The 20006-nt window shown below is 42.0% G+C and overlaps 2 protein-coding genes across 21 annotated transcripts in view; one reads left to right on the top strand and one right to left on the bottom strand.

Annotated features, from left to right (window-relative positions):
• KDM2B (lysine demethylase 2B) overlaps positions 1-3213 on the top strand; it is a 118605-nt gene extending 115392 nt beyond the window's left edge. For 12 of the 13 annotated variants that reach the window (XM_081540068.1, XM_081540062.1, XM_081540059.1 and 9 more), the window contains 2 exons: positions 2085-2277; positions 2411-3213. In XM_081540068.1, coding sequence (XP_081396194.1) covers positions 2085-2266 — 182 coding nt within the window. In that variant the 3' untranslated portion in view covers positions 2267-2277; positions 2411-3213. The remainder of the gene's footprint in view (positions 1-2084; positions 2278-2410) is intronic. The other variant, XM_081540058.1, reaches the window with a different exon arrangement.
• Positions 3214-6617: 3404 nt separating this feature from the next.
• RNF34 (ring finger protein 34) overlaps positions 6618-20006 on the bottom strand; it is a 48947-nt gene continuing 35558 nt past the window's right edge. For 6 of the 8 annotated variants that reach the window (XM_081540080.1, XM_081540083.1, XM_081540079.1 and 3 more), the window contains 5 exons: positions 13040-13258; positions 11430-11837; positions 9841-9942; positions 9381-9582; positions 6618-7540 (listed from right to left, as the gene is read on the bottom strand). In XM_081540080.1, the coding sequence (XP_081396206.1) occupies positions 7350-7540; positions 9381-9582; positions 9841-9942; positions 11430-11837; positions 13040-13243 (1107 nt within the window). In that variant the 5' untranslated portion in view covers positions 13244-13258 and the 3' untranslated portion in view covers positions 6618-7349. Of the gene's footprint in view, positions 7541-9380; positions 9583-9840; positions 9943-11421; positions 11838-13039; positions 13259-15631; positions 15641-20006 lie in introns of those variants that run through there. The other 2 variants (XM_081540078.1, XM_081540077.1) reach the window with 2 other exon arrangements.

The following is a 20006-nucleotide window of genomic DNA, read 5'->3' as shown; positions in this document are numbered from 1 at the left end:
TTAGGTGCTAGGGGTGGAGCCCTCTGCAGTAGAAAATCCAAATATAACTGATGGTTGGCCCTTGGTATTCACACTTCCTCTGTAACCCCAGGTTCAACCACAAATTTGTAGCACTGTAGTATTTACTATTGAAAAACATGGGCAGATAAGTTGACCTGCACAGTTCAAACACGTGTTGTTCAAGGATCAACTGTAGTGAGTTTTTTATTTCAGACATATGAAACTGCTTTATTATGTAGGTCAAAAGTCACATATTGGCAGTTCTCACATGGTTTAGCCTATATTTTTAACTTTACAGCTACAGTTCTCAGAACTTTTGGAGAGTGGCCTGTTCTTGTTTCTTGGATCCAGATATTGTCCATCCTGAGGATACTGGTGCTTATATTTTCTTCTCCACATAGACCATGCATTCCTTCAGACGCAGTCAGTGGGCCTGCCTAAGGGGCTCCTCTCAGTTCTGTTGTCAGCATGTAGTTTTCTGTTCAGCTGAGCTACCCTTGGGACACAGTGGGAGCTGATTGACTGTAGATGTCATTGGGTGGTCAGCATGGGTTGTTTCTTTGGGGAAATCCAGACATGACATCTATCCATCTTTCCTCTTAAGCTGGTCAAAGTTGCCCAATGACACTTTTCTTGACCTCCCAACTGAAGGGTTCAGGCCAGGCTGCTGGTGTTCTAGGGCTTGGCAGGAAAGGAGTCTGGGGGTTTCAACAGTCAGCAGGTAAATTTCCCTGTAACCCCCATTTTTCAGTGGGCCCTTCTGCCTTACACAGTGCCTGGTGGTGCCTAGTATAGAGCCTTTCTCTTGCCCAGAGACAAACTCCTCTCTTCTGCTGAGGAGTCTTCCAGCTTTATACTTCTTCCCCTTATAGGGTTTATACACCATCCTTTCTCACTTGACTTTTACAGTAAGATTATGGGGGGAAATATTTGAGGGATTAGGAGGTAAGGGAATACCCTTGGAAAATCTGAGGTGTTAATCTTCCAAGTCACCTCTTTGGCAACATCCTTGTCACCTTCCCATCTGCCTGGCTAGCACAGGAGGCAGATAGCTTTCCATCACCACTTGTTCTAAGTTCATGAGTTCATTGTTCAAGATTGAATTTTATTGACATTGTCTGAAATTTGTATCCAAAACTCTGAGCATTTGTGCAAGGATTTTGTGCAGACCTAAGGAGAGTGCTCTTTGGTGACTCATGGGGTGCTATGATGTGACTTCTTTGTACCACCTCCTCAGCTGGAGAGACTGTGGCATGGGCCTCGTGTGCATTACTGCAGTTTGCCCTTACTATTAACATTTGTTCCTACTCAATTCAATAGCAAAATGAAAGTATGCATACTAGCGATGACAAGCAAAGGTCATTAATACCACTGAGATGAAGGAATCTCTGGGCTCAGGATAGGGACTTGGCCTCAGTTGGATGAGAGCTGGCATTGCAGCTCATTGACTGAGTGAGGGTTCAGTTCTAAGAAAAGAGTATGACAGACCCCAAGTCCACATTGATAGAAATACTCAGATGAGGGTTCAGAGTTCCGATTTTTCTCTCTGTGGATGGAATCTCTCTAGCCACTTCTAGTGCATTGGTTTCCTGCATGGGTTTGAGGTAGACATTCCATGGAAGGGGACCAAGCATGTGGGGGCCTTGCAGTAAAGCGCCGGTGTCCAGGGGAGCAGGAGGGTCCCAGGATGGCCTTACAAGTGTCCTCACTCCCCCAGCATCTCTTCCCTGGGAATGAGCAGGTAAGCACACACGAGTGTGCAGAGAGAGGTGTTCCTCAGCAGGAGTATAGATGTGAAAAGCAAGCTGTTTTCATGTGTCATGTGATCTTATCTGTAAAACAACATGGACAGGACCTGTTGATGTGAGAATGTATACATGAAAGACTCTTACATGGGACAAGAGTCTGAGCAGTTTCACTCGGAACTTGTGGGTGTTTTTCAGGCATGTATGAACCTTTGTAAGAGGTAGAGGAAACCAGTCCCCATCTGAGGAGACTGAACAGGAGAGCTGCTCGGGGCTCGGGGGAGGGAGGGTCCTCGGTTCCATGCCTCCTCCACCTCATGTGTGTCCTCTTCCCTCCAGACTGCAATAAGGTGACTGACCAGTGCCTGTCCTTCTTCAAACGCTGTGGGAATATCTGTCACATTGACCTGAGGTACTGCAAGCAGGTTACCAAGGAAGGCTGCGAGCAGTTCATAGCTGAAATGTCTGTTAGTGTCCAGTTCGGGCAAGTGGAAGAAAAACTCCTGCAAAAACTGAGTTAGTCCAAGGACAAGTATGTAAATATGGGGTGGGTGAGGGGAGGGGAGACGCCAGGGGAGGGGGAAGACTTTACAAAAACTAGGGCCTTTAAATATTTTCAATTTGGAACTTGGAACAACAAACCCCAAATGATTTCCTTTTGCAAGTCTCGCCGAGGGAGAAGCCAGTACGCCACCGTTTGGGGGATGAGCGAGCCTGGTGCTTTCCTCTGGTCTTTCTGAATCAAAACCGCACTGCTTTCTGGACCATTGCTCAGGCGGCCTTTACCGAGAAGACATTCCCGTTGGAGAGGAGGATGGACTTGGGCGACATTCTCTTACTAAAGCATGAGCTTAGGAAACTTTGGGGGGGTGGTGGTGTTTTTGTTTTGGACACCTTACTCCTGGAACTTTGGGGTTTTTGGTGTCAATATAAAGTGGACCACACACCACATCTGCCGTCTCAACATGTTTGTTTGGTTTTGTTACATCTTACATTATGCAGAACTATTTTTGTACAAATTGTTTAAAAGTTATTTATGCAAGGTTTGAATGCATACCAGTGTTTTTATTGTTTTGAGATTGCCAACTTTCCTGGTTTCCTTAAAGTAGGAGAGAACTTTCCCTGGACTTCATACAAACCCGTCTACACACGTGCCCAGATCCAGCAAAGCAGGCTAAGACCTCCAGTTAAAAGCATGTCTAACTGGAAGTTGAGAGCCTGCTTTGTATGTCAAGAAATTGCATAAGCATGATGTGGATATATGTAAATTATAGTCAAAGTGAGAGAGACACTTTGCTAAATTTCCTCTGTATAGAATTCACCTTTTTTTTTTTTTCCTCAAAATTTTGAAATTCAGACTTCAGCCTTTGCACTCAGGAGGGGTTTGCTCCAGCATGAGCTCTTATATTCTACATAGATCTAACTTATACGGTGAGTCGAGAAATAGAATAAATGACCCAACACGGCCTTTTCTTTCCTTTTTTTCTCTCCTTTGACGTGAGCTGAGTTCTCATTTGAGGTTTAGAACATGGCTGTTGCCCAGTTGTAAAGTTACGCATTCATAAGTGCCATTGTTGTAAGGTGTTGTTTTCCTAGACCTTCCCTGATGCGGTTTTACCTTTGTTGAATTTGTATAAACAATTGTACAAAAAAACCCACTCTTGGACTTGGAGGGTTTTTGTTCTGGGGTGGACTGGAAGTCTGACTGGGAGGTCCAGAGGCCATAGTCTCAACACCAGTGTATGCTCTTCTGAAGCCAGACTAGGTATCATTTCTTGGAGAAATGCAACAGCCCCTTGGTACATGTTTTTCCATCTTCAGAAAGAGATCTTGCTGTTTGTAGCTAATGTAACATCCACATGTAAGAATTAGGTATGAACTGCTTTAAGGGGCAGAGTGGCTTACCTGTGTGGTTGCCTCTGACCACGCCTGTATAAGGTAACTTCCACAACCACTTGGCATTTCCACTGCCAAAGAGGGGGAACGGGGGTCCACTTGCTCAGCCTCCAGTGGAGGCAACTCATGGAGACCATAACCTGCACTGGTGACCTGGGGCTGGGGTGGCTGGCAGCCCTTAGCTAGGACATAACTGCCCCAGGTGGGAAGTCAACTTGAGATCACAGAAAGATGCAACTAGTCATCTGAAAATGAAGATAGCCCAGCTTCCTTCCTTAGTCATCAATAGCACCATCAGACTTGGGTTTCAAGGGACTAGCCTTTCCCACTAATAGTCATTTCATACTCTCACCACCACCCTCAATCCTTTTTTTTCCCCATGGTGAAATGGTTTTAGATCCCATGTAGGGTGATGCCTCCTATTCATTTAAATCCAGAGATCCTTTCTGACTCAAACTGGAGACATCTAAAGCTACTGAACCCCGGAATTTAACTTAGGATGCATTTGACAGAGGTAAGATTAGTTTAACACATGATGGTTTACTTATAAAAATGCGGCTTACCTTTACAAGCCTGATCACTCATTGTGGAGCACCCACACCAGAGGTCAAGTTGCCGTTTTCTTGGCAGCCTGAGTGCTGCGAACCTCCAAGTAAGAGTGACCCTGATGTCCAGTAAAGGCATCCTCTTCCTTGGGAACTGCTGAAGGGTGACAGTGGTTTCCAGGTAGAATCTCGGCAATAGAAACTGACCCTGTTTCCCAGTCACGTTTGCAGTGCTCTGGTCACAGATTACCATCCCCCAGGTGTACCAAACAATCCAGTTAAGATTATATAGTAAGTCCCCTACGCACAAACAAGTTCTGTCCTGAGAGCACATTCCTAAGTTCTATTTGTTCTGCAGTCCAACAAAGTTAGCCTAGATACCCAACTAATGCAATCAGATATATAGAACTGTACAGGTTTATAATACTTTGGACACAAATACATAAAAAACACAAACATTTCTAATCTTCTAGTACAGACTTTAAGTACAGTACCAGCTACATCACTGCTGCTTTTACGCTTGCGTCCAGACATCCTGGGCTTGAAATAAACACTGTATTCTCTACAGTATTGTGAAGTACACAAAAGTACAACCACTTGTAGAGGATGCATGCACATGACAGTGTATGCTAGGTATGTGAACTAACTCACACGACTGGACGTGAACACATGTTCACAACTTGAAGGTGCGTTATGTTAGGGTACTTAGTATATCCCAGTACAGACCAATTCCTTAGAAAAGGCGCTTAGATGAGGCTGGGTCAAGCTAGATGCTTGCAAACAGCTGTTCTGAGCCCAAACATTGTATCTGATGAAGTAATGGAAGGCACATAAACCACAGGGAGTACTTCCTGGGTAAGCCCACATCTTAACCCAGCGAAGAGGAGCGGCTCCAACCCTCCTTCCTCCAGGGATACTGACCTTGACAAGGGGAGATGCCATGGCCCATCGAATGACATCCTTCCGCACAGTGAGGATAGAGACGTCACTATTCCCTTCTGGATCCATATGACAGGTTACCTATTCAGAAAGAGAGACATGGCATGCAGTTAGAAAATAACAGGTTCCAGAGAGACATGTTTGCCCTCTGCCAAATAAATTAGTCCCTTATTATTCCAACCTATTAGGCTGAAAATGTGTTTGCTTCTAACTAAGCCAAGGTTGTTTGAAAACGCTACCTAAGAAGATCCACCACTAGGAGTTTTTGTTCACTGCTAAAACAAGCACCTGATACTATATATAAGTCCAAGAGGAAACAGTAAATAAGCTGTTTTCAGCTAAGACTATGAGAAAACAAATCTCAATTTTCTAATTTAACTTCAGATACACCAATACCTGCTGCTTGGCTTCTATTTAGGTGTGTTTACTATCTCACCCACTAGCCTGGATTTGAAGACCCCTCTACCAAATTAGTGATTTGTGGGTAATGTTGAATTTCTGGAGTTCACTGTCTGACTAGAAGTACAGATTAAGTGCACCTATAGCTTCAGCAGGGGCTGAGCTTTCACTGCAGCCAATACTAATCCTGGGTCTGCAGGCAAGCATAAGAGAAGAGGTTTTGAGACTACCCACAAAGCATTGATTTACATGCTTTTACCCTCACTATCAGAAAACGCAGAAAGGCACTTTATTTCATAGCTAGCCTTAAGCACAGCGGGGAAGACTATTTACCTCCTTTGCTGTAATTTTCAGGTCTTGTTCATTGACTTATGGATCCTGAGCACCTGAAGGCATGCGTTACCTACTGCACAGAATCAAAAGATAAGAAACCCACAGGACTCAGCCAAAGAGTTATGTAGTTTCCCAAAAACATACCTCCTCACAAGCAGTGGGAGTGAATCCACAGCTGGTCTCAACTCAACCACCGTGATCAGAATTAGATCTAAAAGAAAAGAGATTTCAGATCATTAATATCCCAAGAACCTTTTTTGCATAAGTTAGTTTCTCAAGTTTATCATCTCTGGTATTAGAGGGGTTAAGAAAAAACATTAGAGCCAGGTTCAAATTCTGAGGTGGGGGCTTATTTTATTAAAAAACTTCTTCTTTGTTCTCACCATATGACTCAGGAATTGAACCCAGCCCTCTGGAATGAGAGCACAGAGTCTTAACCTCCAGGGAATTCCTTGTGGTGACTTTTTAACAGACTTTAGACAAGTTTTTTAATTTCTCAGAGATTGAGTTTCCCGTCTGTGACATGAGGTAATATATATTTGGAGATAACCACAAAGCACCTGGCACAATACCTGGTCACAGTAAACGGTGAAAATGTAGTTAAACTTACCATTAAGTCAGCAGCTAAGGGTAGATGGGGGCAACATCTTTGAAGGTGCTCCTTGCTCTCCTGAAGGAGGTGCTGGACCAAGCGTGGACAGCCATTCATGCTGTACCCAAGTGAATTAGGAACTGACCAGGAAGAGTGTCCATAAAAACATTTCTTAAAATCTAATTTTATTCCTAAAGTTCAAATTAGCTAGTGGGTAGCACTGAAAATACACTTTCACTATACAAAACAGTGTAAACTGAGTGCACGTTAATAAAGAATTTAACACACACACTTCTCTAATGAAGGAAGTTAGATGCAGATGCAGCCCTTGCTAGAAAAAGCTGTACCTGAACAAAAATGGACATGTTTAGTCTAAGGCCCTGGCAGTTGACTATACAATGTCAGTTGTTCCCAATGACGTTGAAACGCAGAAAGAGCAACAATGTGGAAACTTACATTCATCAAATAGTAGCATTTAAAATATACATGACTAATAAAATGAACATTCAGAGGTGCCTCTGCTCAGCGTGTACCGTGTCAGCCATTTGCAGACAGTGATCTCATCCAAAGAGAACAGAAGTTTCAAACATCTGAGTTAAAAATAGGACGAAGGAGAAACAAGAGAACAAGAGAAATGTCCTGCAAAGAGAGCAGTAGCTGATGCCGTAAGCAGTCCACTTGAGCGAGGAGTGATCAGAGGCGTTGGGAGGGAGCCCAGCAGAACCTGGGAAACTGCGCGCGCACTCAGGCTGACGGGTGTACGGCATGGACCAGTGTGGCCGCAACTCAGGATGAATCTTTCCCATCCCCAGTTAGGAGTGAAAATAATTGTTTAAAAATAGCTTCAGCTTTCGAGCAGGAAGTTTGCAGTCCCCTTGTGTGTGCGGCAGTGTCTGGGCTTCAGGACCGGAACACGCGCACGGCGCGCACCACGTACTGCCGGCAGATGGGGCACTCGCTCATGCGCTTGCCGCACTTGGTACAGGTGACCATGTGCCCGCACTCGAGCAGGACGCAGTCGATGACGGCGTCCATGCAGATCCGGCATAGGCTGTCATCCTCCTCATCCTGCAGCTGCAGCCGCTCACCATCTGAAAGGCAACAGAGGGACCCAGGGACCCCACTGTGAGCAGCAGTACCCCTTTCTCCGCACCTCGCTTCCTTCCCCTAGAAATGACAGTAAGGACGCCTCGTAGGGTTGTGTGAAGAATAAATGAGAAACGCTAAGCTGAGGGCCAGGGATGATGTGCCTAGCAAATGTGAGCTATTTAATTCTTTTATGTTGCTGTTGTTTAGCTGCTAAATCGTATCTGACTCTTTTGTGACCCTGAGGACTGTAGCCCACCAAGCTCCTCTATCCAAGGGATTCTCCAGGCAAGAATACTGGAGTTGGTTGCCACTTCCTCCTCCAGGGGATCTTCCCAACCCAAGAATCAAACTAGTGTCTCCTGCATTGGCAGGTAGATTCTTTACCACTGAGCCACCTGGGGACCCCCAATTCTATTTTATACCTGTACATAATACAAGGTTTTTGTGATAATGATAGTTTGCTTCTGTAAATAAAAATGAAGAAACCCCAGGCTGGCTGATACAGGAGCCTCAGAGTCAGAACACGATTGGAATTTCCAGCCCAACTATGTGGCCTTGGGAAAGTCACAGACTCCAGAGCCTCATCTCTGGAGGAGGACCGTGAGGAAAGTTTATTAAAGCATCATACATCAAGTTGCCTGTTGTTGGGGGAAGGCACCCCCTGAAGCTTGGAAGCATCTTGAAATTAATCTGTGTTTCTGGCTATGACAGTACTGTTGGGGTCTGTCTGCTCAAAAGGGACCTTCTGGTTCTGAACAAGAAAGGTATGGAATGAGTTTAAAAAGTTCACTGCAGCCTGAGATTTGGCCACAGAGCTTTGGTCAGTGAGGTTTCCCCTTCTACAGGTCACAGAAGGACTCAACAGGAATCATGAAGAAGGTTAGAAATAACCGAACAGGAATCCAAGCTCGAAGGGCCAGTAGTCCCTGGATTTAAGAGAAATAAACACTGCCATGTCAAGAGATTCTTGTCCTCTGAGGTCCTAGTTCTCGGCCCACACCATTACTGGAAGGTGGGTAGAAAGCATGCGTGTAATAAGATGACACATGAGCCTCTGAAGGCTCCAATGACTAAGATGCCTGTGTCTACTATCGTGGCATCATCTTAGAAACAGCCTTTTGGTGTGCCAAAAGGCTTTCTGCATATTCTGGGCATAGACCTGTTTATCAACCAATGCTGTGTTATAACCAGCTTTTAAAGAAGAAAATTCAAGATGATAAAAGTTAATGATGGGAGGACTGTTTTTGAGATTAGAACATAATATTTGTCAGTCTGAACACCACTGAATTCATTTCTCTTGCCTATAAATGCTCAGTGGCCCTGACCCTTTACTAGCTGAGGATTTCTGCTCCACGCTCCATCAGTATATAGTTTAGAAGTTCTTAACCTCAGCTTTTCATGACTTACACAGAAACCTACTAATACTGATGCTAAGAACTACTTAATATCTTGGCTCTAGGGAATTTTTTTCCCCACTGATTATCTCAATTGTAGCTTTTAAATCCTAAGTACTAGCTTACAAGACAGGTGAGTGAGAAAAGAAGCCTTTTTATAAATCCAAGGAATTTCATTAGAGTTCTAACAAATTATGGCAAGAAAAAACAGACTTAGCAAATGATTACCTGACTCACCAGCAATGATGAAACAATGGTGATCTCAAAGCCAACATCACATAATGAACCTACTGCTTAAAAGATCTATAAACAGCTTCATATGACTAATTCACACTCAAAGGATAGTTTTCTCAAAAATAAATTGGACTTCATTGTGACAGAGACAGCCCAGTTTTAAAAAGCCTAAAGAAGGCTACTCTAAGGACAAAAAAAGGAAAAATAAACCTACATGACTTTTGGTTTTCTTCATTCTCTTTGTACAACCGGTTTACTTTCTCTACTAGCTCCCATTTTTCACAACAGCCAGAATAGTTGACGAAATTCCGAGCCAGGATCTCCTTCAGCTGGCGCACACTCATCCCTTCCACGTCCTCAAGGCTTGACAGATCAGACAGAGAAGCTCTCACTCTCTTCTTGGCGAGGCCAGGCGTCTGAAATCACACAGTGCATCCATTACCTCTGTTCCTGCAAATCCAGCAAGGAAAACAACATACCGCCTTCACCCTACGGGCACCACTGGTCCTGGAGATGCGACCCAGACTTTTCATGAGTCCTGTTGTGTTCTATATGCTGTGCTGCATTCAGACTAGAAGCAACAACCTGTGCTAATCTAGTGGAAGTCCACATGGGCATTTTCCCTACCAGGGTGAAGACGTGTCTGGAAAATCAAATTATACAGGCAATCTCACCCGCTCCTCCAAGTTTTCTTCATCATCGTCGTCGTCGTCGTCATCGTCATCATCATCATCTTCATCGTCTTCTGTGTTTGCTGAAGCTCTTTCACTGGGCTCCTACACACATAGTGGATATTAGGCCAGGGCTTTTCCTAGCAGTATCAGCCCATATTTATCACTGGAGAAAACCCTTCCAGCCATCCTCCCTAAGAATGACCCCAACACCTGGTACATACCTTCCCAGGGTCCTGAGAGCTGCTGCCCCTCCCAAAGAGTTGGGCCCCACATGATTCTCTAAACAACTAACCTTCCATAGTTACCTCACAAGTCAAAATCCTATGAGAGTGTGAATCTGTACAAGTCTAACCAGAATATTAACTCCCCAAGGAGTTAAGAAGGGCCCATCACAGGATACCAAAGCCAATAGTGTATGAAATTGCATTGTGTTCTGATCAAAGGACCTGCACATGGCTGGTTTAACTGGAGCCTCTAAGATACAGGTAGAAACTAAAGTTCTAAGATCAGCCCTAGTGTCAGGGCTATTTGATTTCGAAGATCTCAGTCCTACTCTCTCATACGTAGACATTCTAATTCCAAACAAAGCTTTCTAGAATAATTCACTGATGGTGGATGCTAGTTCTAGTTTTTAGAAGTTCCTCAACCATCAGATACTTTTTTCTTTAGGGAGAACAGAAAGCCTATGTCAATTTCCAATTTCAAGTATTCTATCCTAGTTGTTCACAAGCACCATACTGTAATACCCAAAACCCACACCTCCTGAGTGGTGTCATATACCCCAAAGTAACACGAAGGTCAGACACATGCATCTTGTGTTTGCATCATAACTGTGCCAGCTGCCATTTGGCAAAACAATAAAATGCCTAGCTTAGGCTTATTTTATTTATGACTATTTAGAAAGTAACTAGACCACATTTCCCTCTGCTTCTAACCTCTTTTCTCAGAGGAGAAAATTAAACGTGCAGATAAATGTTCAAAACAATTCTTTCAGCATTTTAGAATCATTCATATATACAAATTGGGTATTAATTACAAGCCTTTGCATGTTATTCCATCAGAATGCCCAAGGACCTCACTGGGACAACATTCTGCACTGGCATTTCTTTGAAATGAGTAAATAACCGTATTGTGTTGCTAATTCAGATGGCTCTTTCCCAATATCTAGATGAGCACAAATTTACTGTAGCAAGACAACTGGGCATTAGGTTACCTTATAGTTTCCATGGTCACTGACACACAAATAGTAAACATTTTCACTAGTTTTAATAGTAAACACAAATAGTAAAAATGTTTACATCCTGTAAACATTTATGTGCTATGTTTCACGGCCATTATTTCAACAGCTAGTATTTAACTATAGGAGATAAGGAAACTGAGGTAACTAAGGTCAAGAGACTGACGAGCTCTTTTCAGACCCTTTGTACAGCACCTAAGTGCAGAGCCTCACACCAGGGGAACCTGCAGGCACAGAGTTCAGCAAAACGTGGAACCTCTGCTCAGCAAGGAGCCATCAGCCCTGAAGGCCCCACCACACTGGCCAAGAGCAGACGATATACCAGGCCCTCGGGGTATTTGCACCCTCGTACCTGTGCCAGCGCTCCAGATCCTAAGGTCCGGTCTCCACCCATAAGCTCTCCCTGAAACGAAGATGCGGTAGCAGATGGGGCTGTATAGTTTGAAAAAAATGAGTGTGTAAAAAAGCTAGAAGTCTGGGACCTTGAGGAATTGAGACTGCTCGTGTCCAGGTCGTCCTCAGAGCCCAGCCGATGGTGGCACAGGACCAGGTCCACCAAGTCTTCTTTCTCCCGACAGGTATCGATCGGTATGTTTCGAAGGATGAGATACTGTCGGAGATCCTTCACTTTCAGTCGCATTAACTGAGGGCGCTGAAAGGCCGTCTCTTGTAGTAAGTGACAAGTGGAACATCTACGGAGATTTTCTTGTAAGATCGAACACACGGAGCAAAAATCTTTCTTGCAGTCACAGCATACATGCTGAAGAGACAGAGAGAAAAGAAGCATTTAATGAAAGCCAGACATAAGCCACTGCAGAAGCCCTCGTTTTCCTTTTGCCTTCTATTAAAATTAAATTTTAGTTTTTATGAAGCCCCCCATGGCACCAGACCCATGGGTGTTTCGTGTTCTCAAAGCTGAAAAATCAAAACATGTCATTGCTGAGGCAGTCTGGATTCACCCAAGTTCAAATATAGCCCTTTAAGAAAAATATCCTCTTGTGTTAATGAATTAAAACCTTTCCACCCATTGGTGCAAACATGTAATTAGCAAAGCAGAGCTGACTTGAACCGCATGGAGCAGAAAAGCACAAGCACAAACTCTCTTCCTGCTCTTTTTCTGTGAAAATTTCCCCTTTTAGCGAGAAGGGGGCTGTTCACATGAAACAAATACAACGTTAATCAACTATATCTAATATAAAGTAAAAAATAAGTAAAGAGAAGAGGGGAAAGCCTAACACAGAGAGGAAAAGAGAAAGGCAACTGATCTTTCAACATCAAGCCAAGCAAACAGAGGATGCCACTTTACAATAATCGGTACCCTACAGAACCTTAAATCACAATCAAAGCAATTCCATGAGCAAAGCTTAAAGATACTAAGATGTGGTCATTTCCACTTGGGCTAACACCTTGTTCCTTAAGTATTTTAAAGTACTGAACTGACAGACTGGGAGATGATCTAGCAATATGATGGTTCTCAGAAAGAATGACTTTCTGTCCTAAAGAAAAATAACTGTTTTAGCCCAAGTGTGGTACATTGAATCTTTAAACAACAGTCAATATTAATATACTCTCTTCTTCACTTGAGTTCATATGGGTAGGGACACATTTTTTGAAACTTGAGGTAAGAGCTATAGTAAATCATCTCTGAACAGATTGTTGACTAATTAAATCTTTTGCTTCAGAACATAAGCAGCATCAGGAAGAATCAAAGTGGATAAACAAAGTCAGAGTCCAGGAGAAAGGATGGCTGAGCACTGTGAGATGTAATAGTGTCGAGTCAGAAAAACTGAGCAATGATAACACAGCCCCTTCAACTTAGTACTTTTCCAAATGGGAAATGGTTATTAGGACTAAGTTTTTGACAAGTATAAGAAGAAACGAAGAATATTCATTAGTATTCAAAATAACAGTTGAGAATTCTGACACATAAGTTTTTAGTATATAACATTTCATGCAACTCACCTTCTTTCTAAAGACTGAAAATGAAAGTCCACAAGCTTTGCAAACTATGTTAGGCCCTTCTGTAGATGCTGGTGGGTAAGCAGAAAAATCAGAATTTGGTGTAAATCTGAATGGACCAGTGCCTCCTGCAAATCCAGATTGCTGGCCCCTGACAGCTCCAGTCCCCATGACTTCGTTCAGTAGCCCACAGCACGAAGCCCACATAGACGTGGCACCCGCCTGAAAAGGAACAAAAACAGGCATCAGTTTAAAGCTGAGTGGAACCTGGGCTCTCTAGGATTCTTAGGGAATGCCATTCTGCAGAAGTATGTTTGCCCTAAATAATTTTGAGATTGTGGGGTTTTTTGTTTTTTTTTTGGCCACACTGCCTGGCATGTGGGATTCTACTTCCCTGACCAGGGATTGAACCGGTGCCTCCTGCAGTGGAAGCATGGAGTCTTAATCACTGGATCACCAGGGAAGTCCCATTGAGATTATGTTCTTTTTAGCATCAAAATTTTAAGCTATTTGACAGTGGGTAATTTTCTGGTATTTACAAAGAATATTTAGCTTTGGGGATACTCACGATACACTGTTAACAAAAGAAGATACAACATGAACCCAATTTCATTAAAAACACACACACACACACATATATGCTTAGAGATGTATGTGCATACAACACAGAAAAAAATGACTGGATAGAAGTACATGCTGTGTGATATTTGGGGTTTATGTGTATCTCTCCCTCCCATCAAATTGTTCTTTATGTAAAATTCAAATTTAATTAAGTTTCCTGTATTCTACCTGGCAACCTTAAAGACTAGTGACCACAGACAGCACTGTTCTATAGGCTGAAGCAGTTTTTCCTATCATTTAGCAGGAAGAATATAAATTCAAATTATTTAATTTCGTTAAACTTCAGTCCTCTCATTTGTAACTGGGCATAATAAACTATGACATATGAATACTTTTTTAGTTTTTTAAAAATGACCGGGAAAACATCAAAATGCCAGCTGAGGTGCTCTCTAGGTTTTCATGTAGATCTCATATAATTTGTTTTCTGGAGTTTTCCCCTGCTTTCCAAATCTTTATAAAGAAAATATTAGGGACTTCCCTGGTGGTCCAGTGGTTAAGAATCTGCCTTGCAATGCAGGGGACGCAGGTTTGATCCCTTGTCGGGGAACTAAAATCCCACATGACACGGGCCAACGAAGCCCCTCACAGAGTTCTCCAGAGCCCGCATGTCACAACTAGAGAGCCGGGATGCCACTATGAACATCCCACTTATTGCAACCAGGACCCAACACAGCCAAATAAATAAATATTTTTAAAAAGTGTATATATATATATATATATTAATTTAACATTAAGGAAATATTTTTACAAGCAAACAGAATACTGAACACAATTTCTGATGACTCGATAACCATAATGACATTATGAGGTCTAAGGGCTATTTGCTACACCACTAAGTGGCTTGAAACTGATATGCTGCCTTTTATGTTTTCTCCCATCTCTTCCCTTTCTGTGAATCATCACTGCTATCACTACAGCTACCTCTAGCAACTTCTTTTTTTTAACTGTACTCAGAAACCTGATAACCAAGCTTGTTAGAAGTGTATATAAAAATATATTTTCAGTGAGGGCTTTAGGCATTTTCCCATGCTAAAAACAAAAAGCTACAGTGTTTGGAACCAGTGAGCTCTTGCCCCTTGTCCTGATTTTTAAGCATATTCTAGACTTTAGATAATGTGATAAGTAATGGAATTCCAGGTAGGTGAAGTCTTACTAGTTAAAAGGGCAAAACATGACAACAGTACACTGTTCCCTTCATTATCTAACTCTGTCAAACATTTACTGTTTGTCCAATGAGCTCTTAAAAAAAATTTTTTTATAAACAATTTTAAAAGGTTATTTGGAACATTATAGAAGGATCTTGCCATTCTTGCTACTACCCAGAAGTAGTGTGTGTGTGTGCGCTCAAGTGCTCAGTCGTGTCTGGCTCTTTGTGACCCCATGGACTGTACCTTGCCAGTCCTTGGGATTCTCCAGGCAAGAATACTGGAGTGGGTTGCCATTCCCTTCTCCAGGGGATCTTCCTGACCCAGGGATTGAACCCTTGTCTCTTGCATCTCCTGTACTGGCAGGGGGGTTTCCACCACTAGCGCCACTTGAGAAGCCCACCAGAAGTAGTATGCTATGTTAAATACCGGGAAAACAGAAGGTAAAGAAACATGAAACCACAATACAAGGTTCAAACAGTCTTAAGCATCAGGGTCACTGACTTAAGTATTATATGGCTTCAAACCCTATAATTCTCGAGAAATAGTGATGCCTTTAAAGTTCAGGTTAAGTTATAATTAATGGCTCATACCTTTAAATAAATATATACCTCAGACCCTAGAGCCATGATTTGTTTACACATAAAAGCATAAAAATCCAGATTTACTAATAGTCCATTTAAAGTGAGTGTTTTTTTAGCAAAGGATTCATCCGCAGTGCTTTAAACAGTGAGCTCTTAAAACAACTGAGACTGTTTTCAAAATATTCAATTTGGACATAATATTTTGGGGGAATACCTCAACTACAGAAAGTACCACCAGGAGAAACTTTTTTCATTCCAAGAGTTTAAAGAAGTATAGTTTTGAGAAGCTTTAGCTTCCTGCTGACCTAGCTTCTAAACGATTCAATTGTTGTTAGCACCCTTTTAATCCTGGGTGATATTGTCTTCACTCCAGTGAAAATTCCTCGTGAACAGAACTTCTTTCCTCCACAGCATATAGTTGCATCACCATCACTTCTTTAAAAAGGCAATGTAATTAAATTTTTCATGCTACCTAAAAAGTTCAAATTGTGTCTTGTTAGGAAAGAGTAATAAAGATAGAAAAAATTCTGACCTTGCAGGCCAAAAAAAATGAATGATACTCCCTTTTAAAAGTAGCACTGTTGCACTTTCGTTGTTATTTCTGTCCTAAAACACTTTTACAATGAGAGTAAAGGAAGGATACAAATTTTCAAACCATGTTAATGAGTACAACCATTAAAATTCTAGGTTGAAAATATACACAGTTCTGGGAATAGAAGAATTTGTTTTTGGGAAAACAACTGAATCTCTGTGTAGACATCAATATTGGAAGGTAACAATTTCATCCAATTCCTCATGTTTCTATAAAGGGGAGAGAACTTCCTCTTCATTCCCCAAAAGGGAAAATAATGGAAAGAATGCTTCTTTCAGTTATTTCATTATAAAATAAAAATTAAAACACAAAGCCCAAACCAGCTCCCAGTGCACTGTCCCAGGCAAAAATGTGTTGCTATAACCTAATATTTGGTACAAAGCAGCCAAAGACCACACCAGAGGGGGAAAAAAAGAAAAATCTGAAACACTGAAAATCTGTTTCCGCTTCCCTAGATCTGTGAACTCAATTTTGAACAAAATCTCCCAAAATGAGAATAATTTCCCAATAAGAGAATATTCCTCACATCCCGCTGAAGAGTAAGTCTACCTGTGTATATTGTCACCCTCTGACAGGAGCATTGGCGACACTCCAGCCTTTCTCAAAAAGTGCAGAAATTTGAAACAGTGGAAGCCCAGTTACCAGTTTTACTCCAGGTACCTTTCTTTACCATCCAGCATATCTTAAAAACTTCATTTCTGTTTCCCATTGAAGACTATGTTTTCTGGTACCCCAGTGCTGAAATGAAAGTGATCTCTTTAGTGATTCGACCTCCCCTACTCCTTTGGAGCAGGTATTTTTAATCCTGTACTACAGGGGCTGCTGTCACTGCCTCTTATTAAGGAGTTGCCTAGGCCAGTGAAACTGCCCTTAAGACAGTAGTTGGTCTGGCCAAGAGAGCCGTAAAAAATACTGAACCCCAAGATTCTGATTTAACTAGTCTGGGTACAACCTGGGCATCAGAACTAAAAAAAAAAAATTCCCTATGTGGAGGGTGGAATATGGAATATGGGGTGGGGGAGGCTCATAAGGGAGGGGATATATATGACTGATCCATGTTGATGTATGACAGAGACTACCACAGCACTGTAAAGCAATTATTCTTCAATTTAAATTTTTTTTTAATATAATAAAGAGAAAAAAGTCAACTATAAAAAAATTCCCCATGTGATGTGCATGTACAGTCGTGGTTAAATGGTTAGTACCTACTGAGTCTAGATTTCTCCTTCCTGCCTCCACCATTTCAGGTGGAGAATCACTCAGAGATTCCGGAGTGGAAGAGGCTGTAGTTACTTCTGAAGTCTGTGCCTCTAGAGTTCTGGGACCAACACCTCCATCACGTGCTCCTCACGACTTATGTATACTCCCCACCCCATGTCCCATCCCCAGGCCCCAAGAAGTGGGATATGCTTTCAGTTTTTCCTTTCCCTCCATGGTTTCCCCTAATTCTTTCAGAAAGGCTCAGCTTGAGTTTTCAACAATTTACTCTGATTCTTAAATTAGTTCCTCTCCTTTACCACATATTATTAGTCTGGAACTTAGGCTGAAATTTGATGCCGTCCTTCATTTTATTTGTTCTTTGCTTTTTGGCCCAAATTTCTTATTTTCTAACTTATTCCTCTACACTTTATCTTGTGTGCCATCTCCAATATTGGGAGAAAGACAGTGATTTCTGCATCCGTAAAAAACAGCCATTGCGCAAGCTATTTTTGTTGTTCTTCACCTCTAAGTTGAAGGATCCACGCAAAAGATGAAGTTTTCAGGCTTGGGCTCCATCTCCCTGACTTCCATTAGTATGTTTCAACTTCTAGCACTTTCCCTTAAAGTCTAAATTTCCCTTAAAGTCTAAATTGCCTAAATTTCTTCTGACGTTCCCTTGGGGTACAAGGATCCCTCCCTAACAACTGTTACCTTGCCATTCAGCTAATAGTACTTGAAGTGTCCTATACTAATCTTTCCCTTTCAAATCTATCCAAATTTCTGTTACTACTTGATATTACAGTTTCAGGGCTTCAGATGGTACAGGGAAGAATCTGCCTGCCAATGCAGGAGACACAAGAGATGGGAATTCAATCCCTGGGTCGGGAAGATTCCCTGGAGGAGGAAATGGCAACCCACTTCAGTACTCTTGTCTGGAGAATCCTTGGACAGAGAAGCCTGGCGGGCTACAGTCCATGAGGTTGCAAAGAGTCAGACACGACTGAGTACACAACACACACACATAACAGTCTCATTTTTCAAGTGACAGAATCTACAAAAGCAATTAAGGAACAATTTAAGAGAGCATTTTCCCAACAACTGAATTGAATGTGTGCTCTTGGGAAGGGGCCAGGTAGGGGAACATTAATTTATTCTCTGAGCTTTTGACTCCCTGACTCTGTTACATTTTCTTGGAGCCCAGTCACCGAATCTAGGGGAGTCATAACCAAAAAGCCCCCTTTCTTGCACCCTCCCTCAAAGGTTTAGAGACCCAACTTCATGTTCTTTCCACTTCTGTTTTCCCTATCCTCTAAGATCTTCTACCAGTTTAATCAGCCTGCATTCTCTTATGTTGCTTTTATTCACACTCTGCTCACCTTTTGATAGTAAGATTGAAGCATATTTTCCAAACTATTCCATTTTCTTCTGAATATTCTGAGCAAACACAATTTCTAGGCAGACAGTACACAAGACACGGCTCTTTGGTTTTTGGATTTGCAGTAAATTCAATGAGTTGTTGCTATGCCTCAGTTTCAAAGAGGTGTATTACCTAAATATAGGTCACCACCCACCTTTCAGTTGCTTAATTTGTTAAAAAAAAAATCTACTACCCTTCCATGAAAAAAGACAAAGTCTGGATCTCTGAAAACTAAAGCCATGATCTGGGTATATGTGACTAACAAGTCTAAACCTTACTTGGGACCATGGTTGACAGCAGGACTCAACAGACTAAACCACATGAACCCAAGAGGTTAGAAGAAACAATAATCTGTAAAGATGGCAACATTTCCTCTCTTGACCATGAATATGGTTCAAAAACAACATAGAGAATAACTGAATAAGGCAACCATCTACTTATGTCTGGCACAAAACTCCCAGCTCAGGGAATTTAGCTGTTCACAGCTGATTTTCTAGCCATCAATGACTACTGAAAATAAATGACTTTCTTGATAAACCTAATCTCTTTCCTACACACCCTGTTAGACTAAAATTATTTCTGAACAGATTAGCCACAGAACCATGGACTGCCTGGCATCAGTTAAGAACCAGATATCATATTAAAAACTTACATGACCCACAGTAAGAAATTAAGTTCTAAAGTTTCCTATCTGAACTGCCCCAGACACCTAGATCTCTTCATGTTATTCTGGTTTCCAAAGCCAGCTCTTTTTTTCCAAAGCCAGTGCACCAAGATCTTAAGGAGCCAATAACACTATCTTTTTTTTTTTTTGTCACTCCCATTCTAAAACTGAGTAAAGAGATAAGACAAATAGAAATTTAAATATTTGCTTTTTTACTGGTAACACCAATAAGAGAACATGACTTTAGCTCTGCAGCCAACTAGTCTTGATAACATGTCACCCAACTACCTACACAGCTGGCCAACAGCAGCTTACCATCCAGCTAACCAGAGTGTCATCCCATCCAAAGAAGTGAGATTTGAGAAGGTCCCAGGAAAAGTATTGAGCCAAGAATGTTTAGCTCCTTTGTTAAGATCACCAACATAAAAGTTTCTCTTTATTTTCTAGTAGCAGAAAGGCTGAAAGTGTTCCTCCTGTGTTGTTTCTTCCTAGAGAATGAATAGGAAAGTCGCTCTCCTCCATAGTAGTACAGAGGAGGGGCAGGGACTTTTATTCACAAACTTAAACAATTTGCAGGAGAGTGGGACCAACAGTTTCCAGTGCTGTGACACTTATTTCCACAACAGTACCAGACCACCAATTTCATAGGCACTCTCTGGGGTTCCTCAGTCAGAGTCACAATAGAGGCCCATTCTGAATCATCATTTTAGTCAACAAAGGCAAGAGGAAATGTATTGTTTCTTTGGG

The sequence above is a fragment of the Giraffa tippelskirchi genome, chromosome 11 (assembly GCF_054371585.1).
Source record: "Giraffa tippelskirchi isolate mGirTip1 chromosome 11, T2T-mGirTip1v1.2.pri, whole genome shotgun sequence".
Lineage (NCBI taxonomy): Eukaryota > Metazoa > Chordata > Mammalia > Artiodactyla > Giraffidae > Giraffa > Giraffa tippelskirchi.
This window is presented reverse-complemented; position numbering and strand designations above follow the sequence as displayed.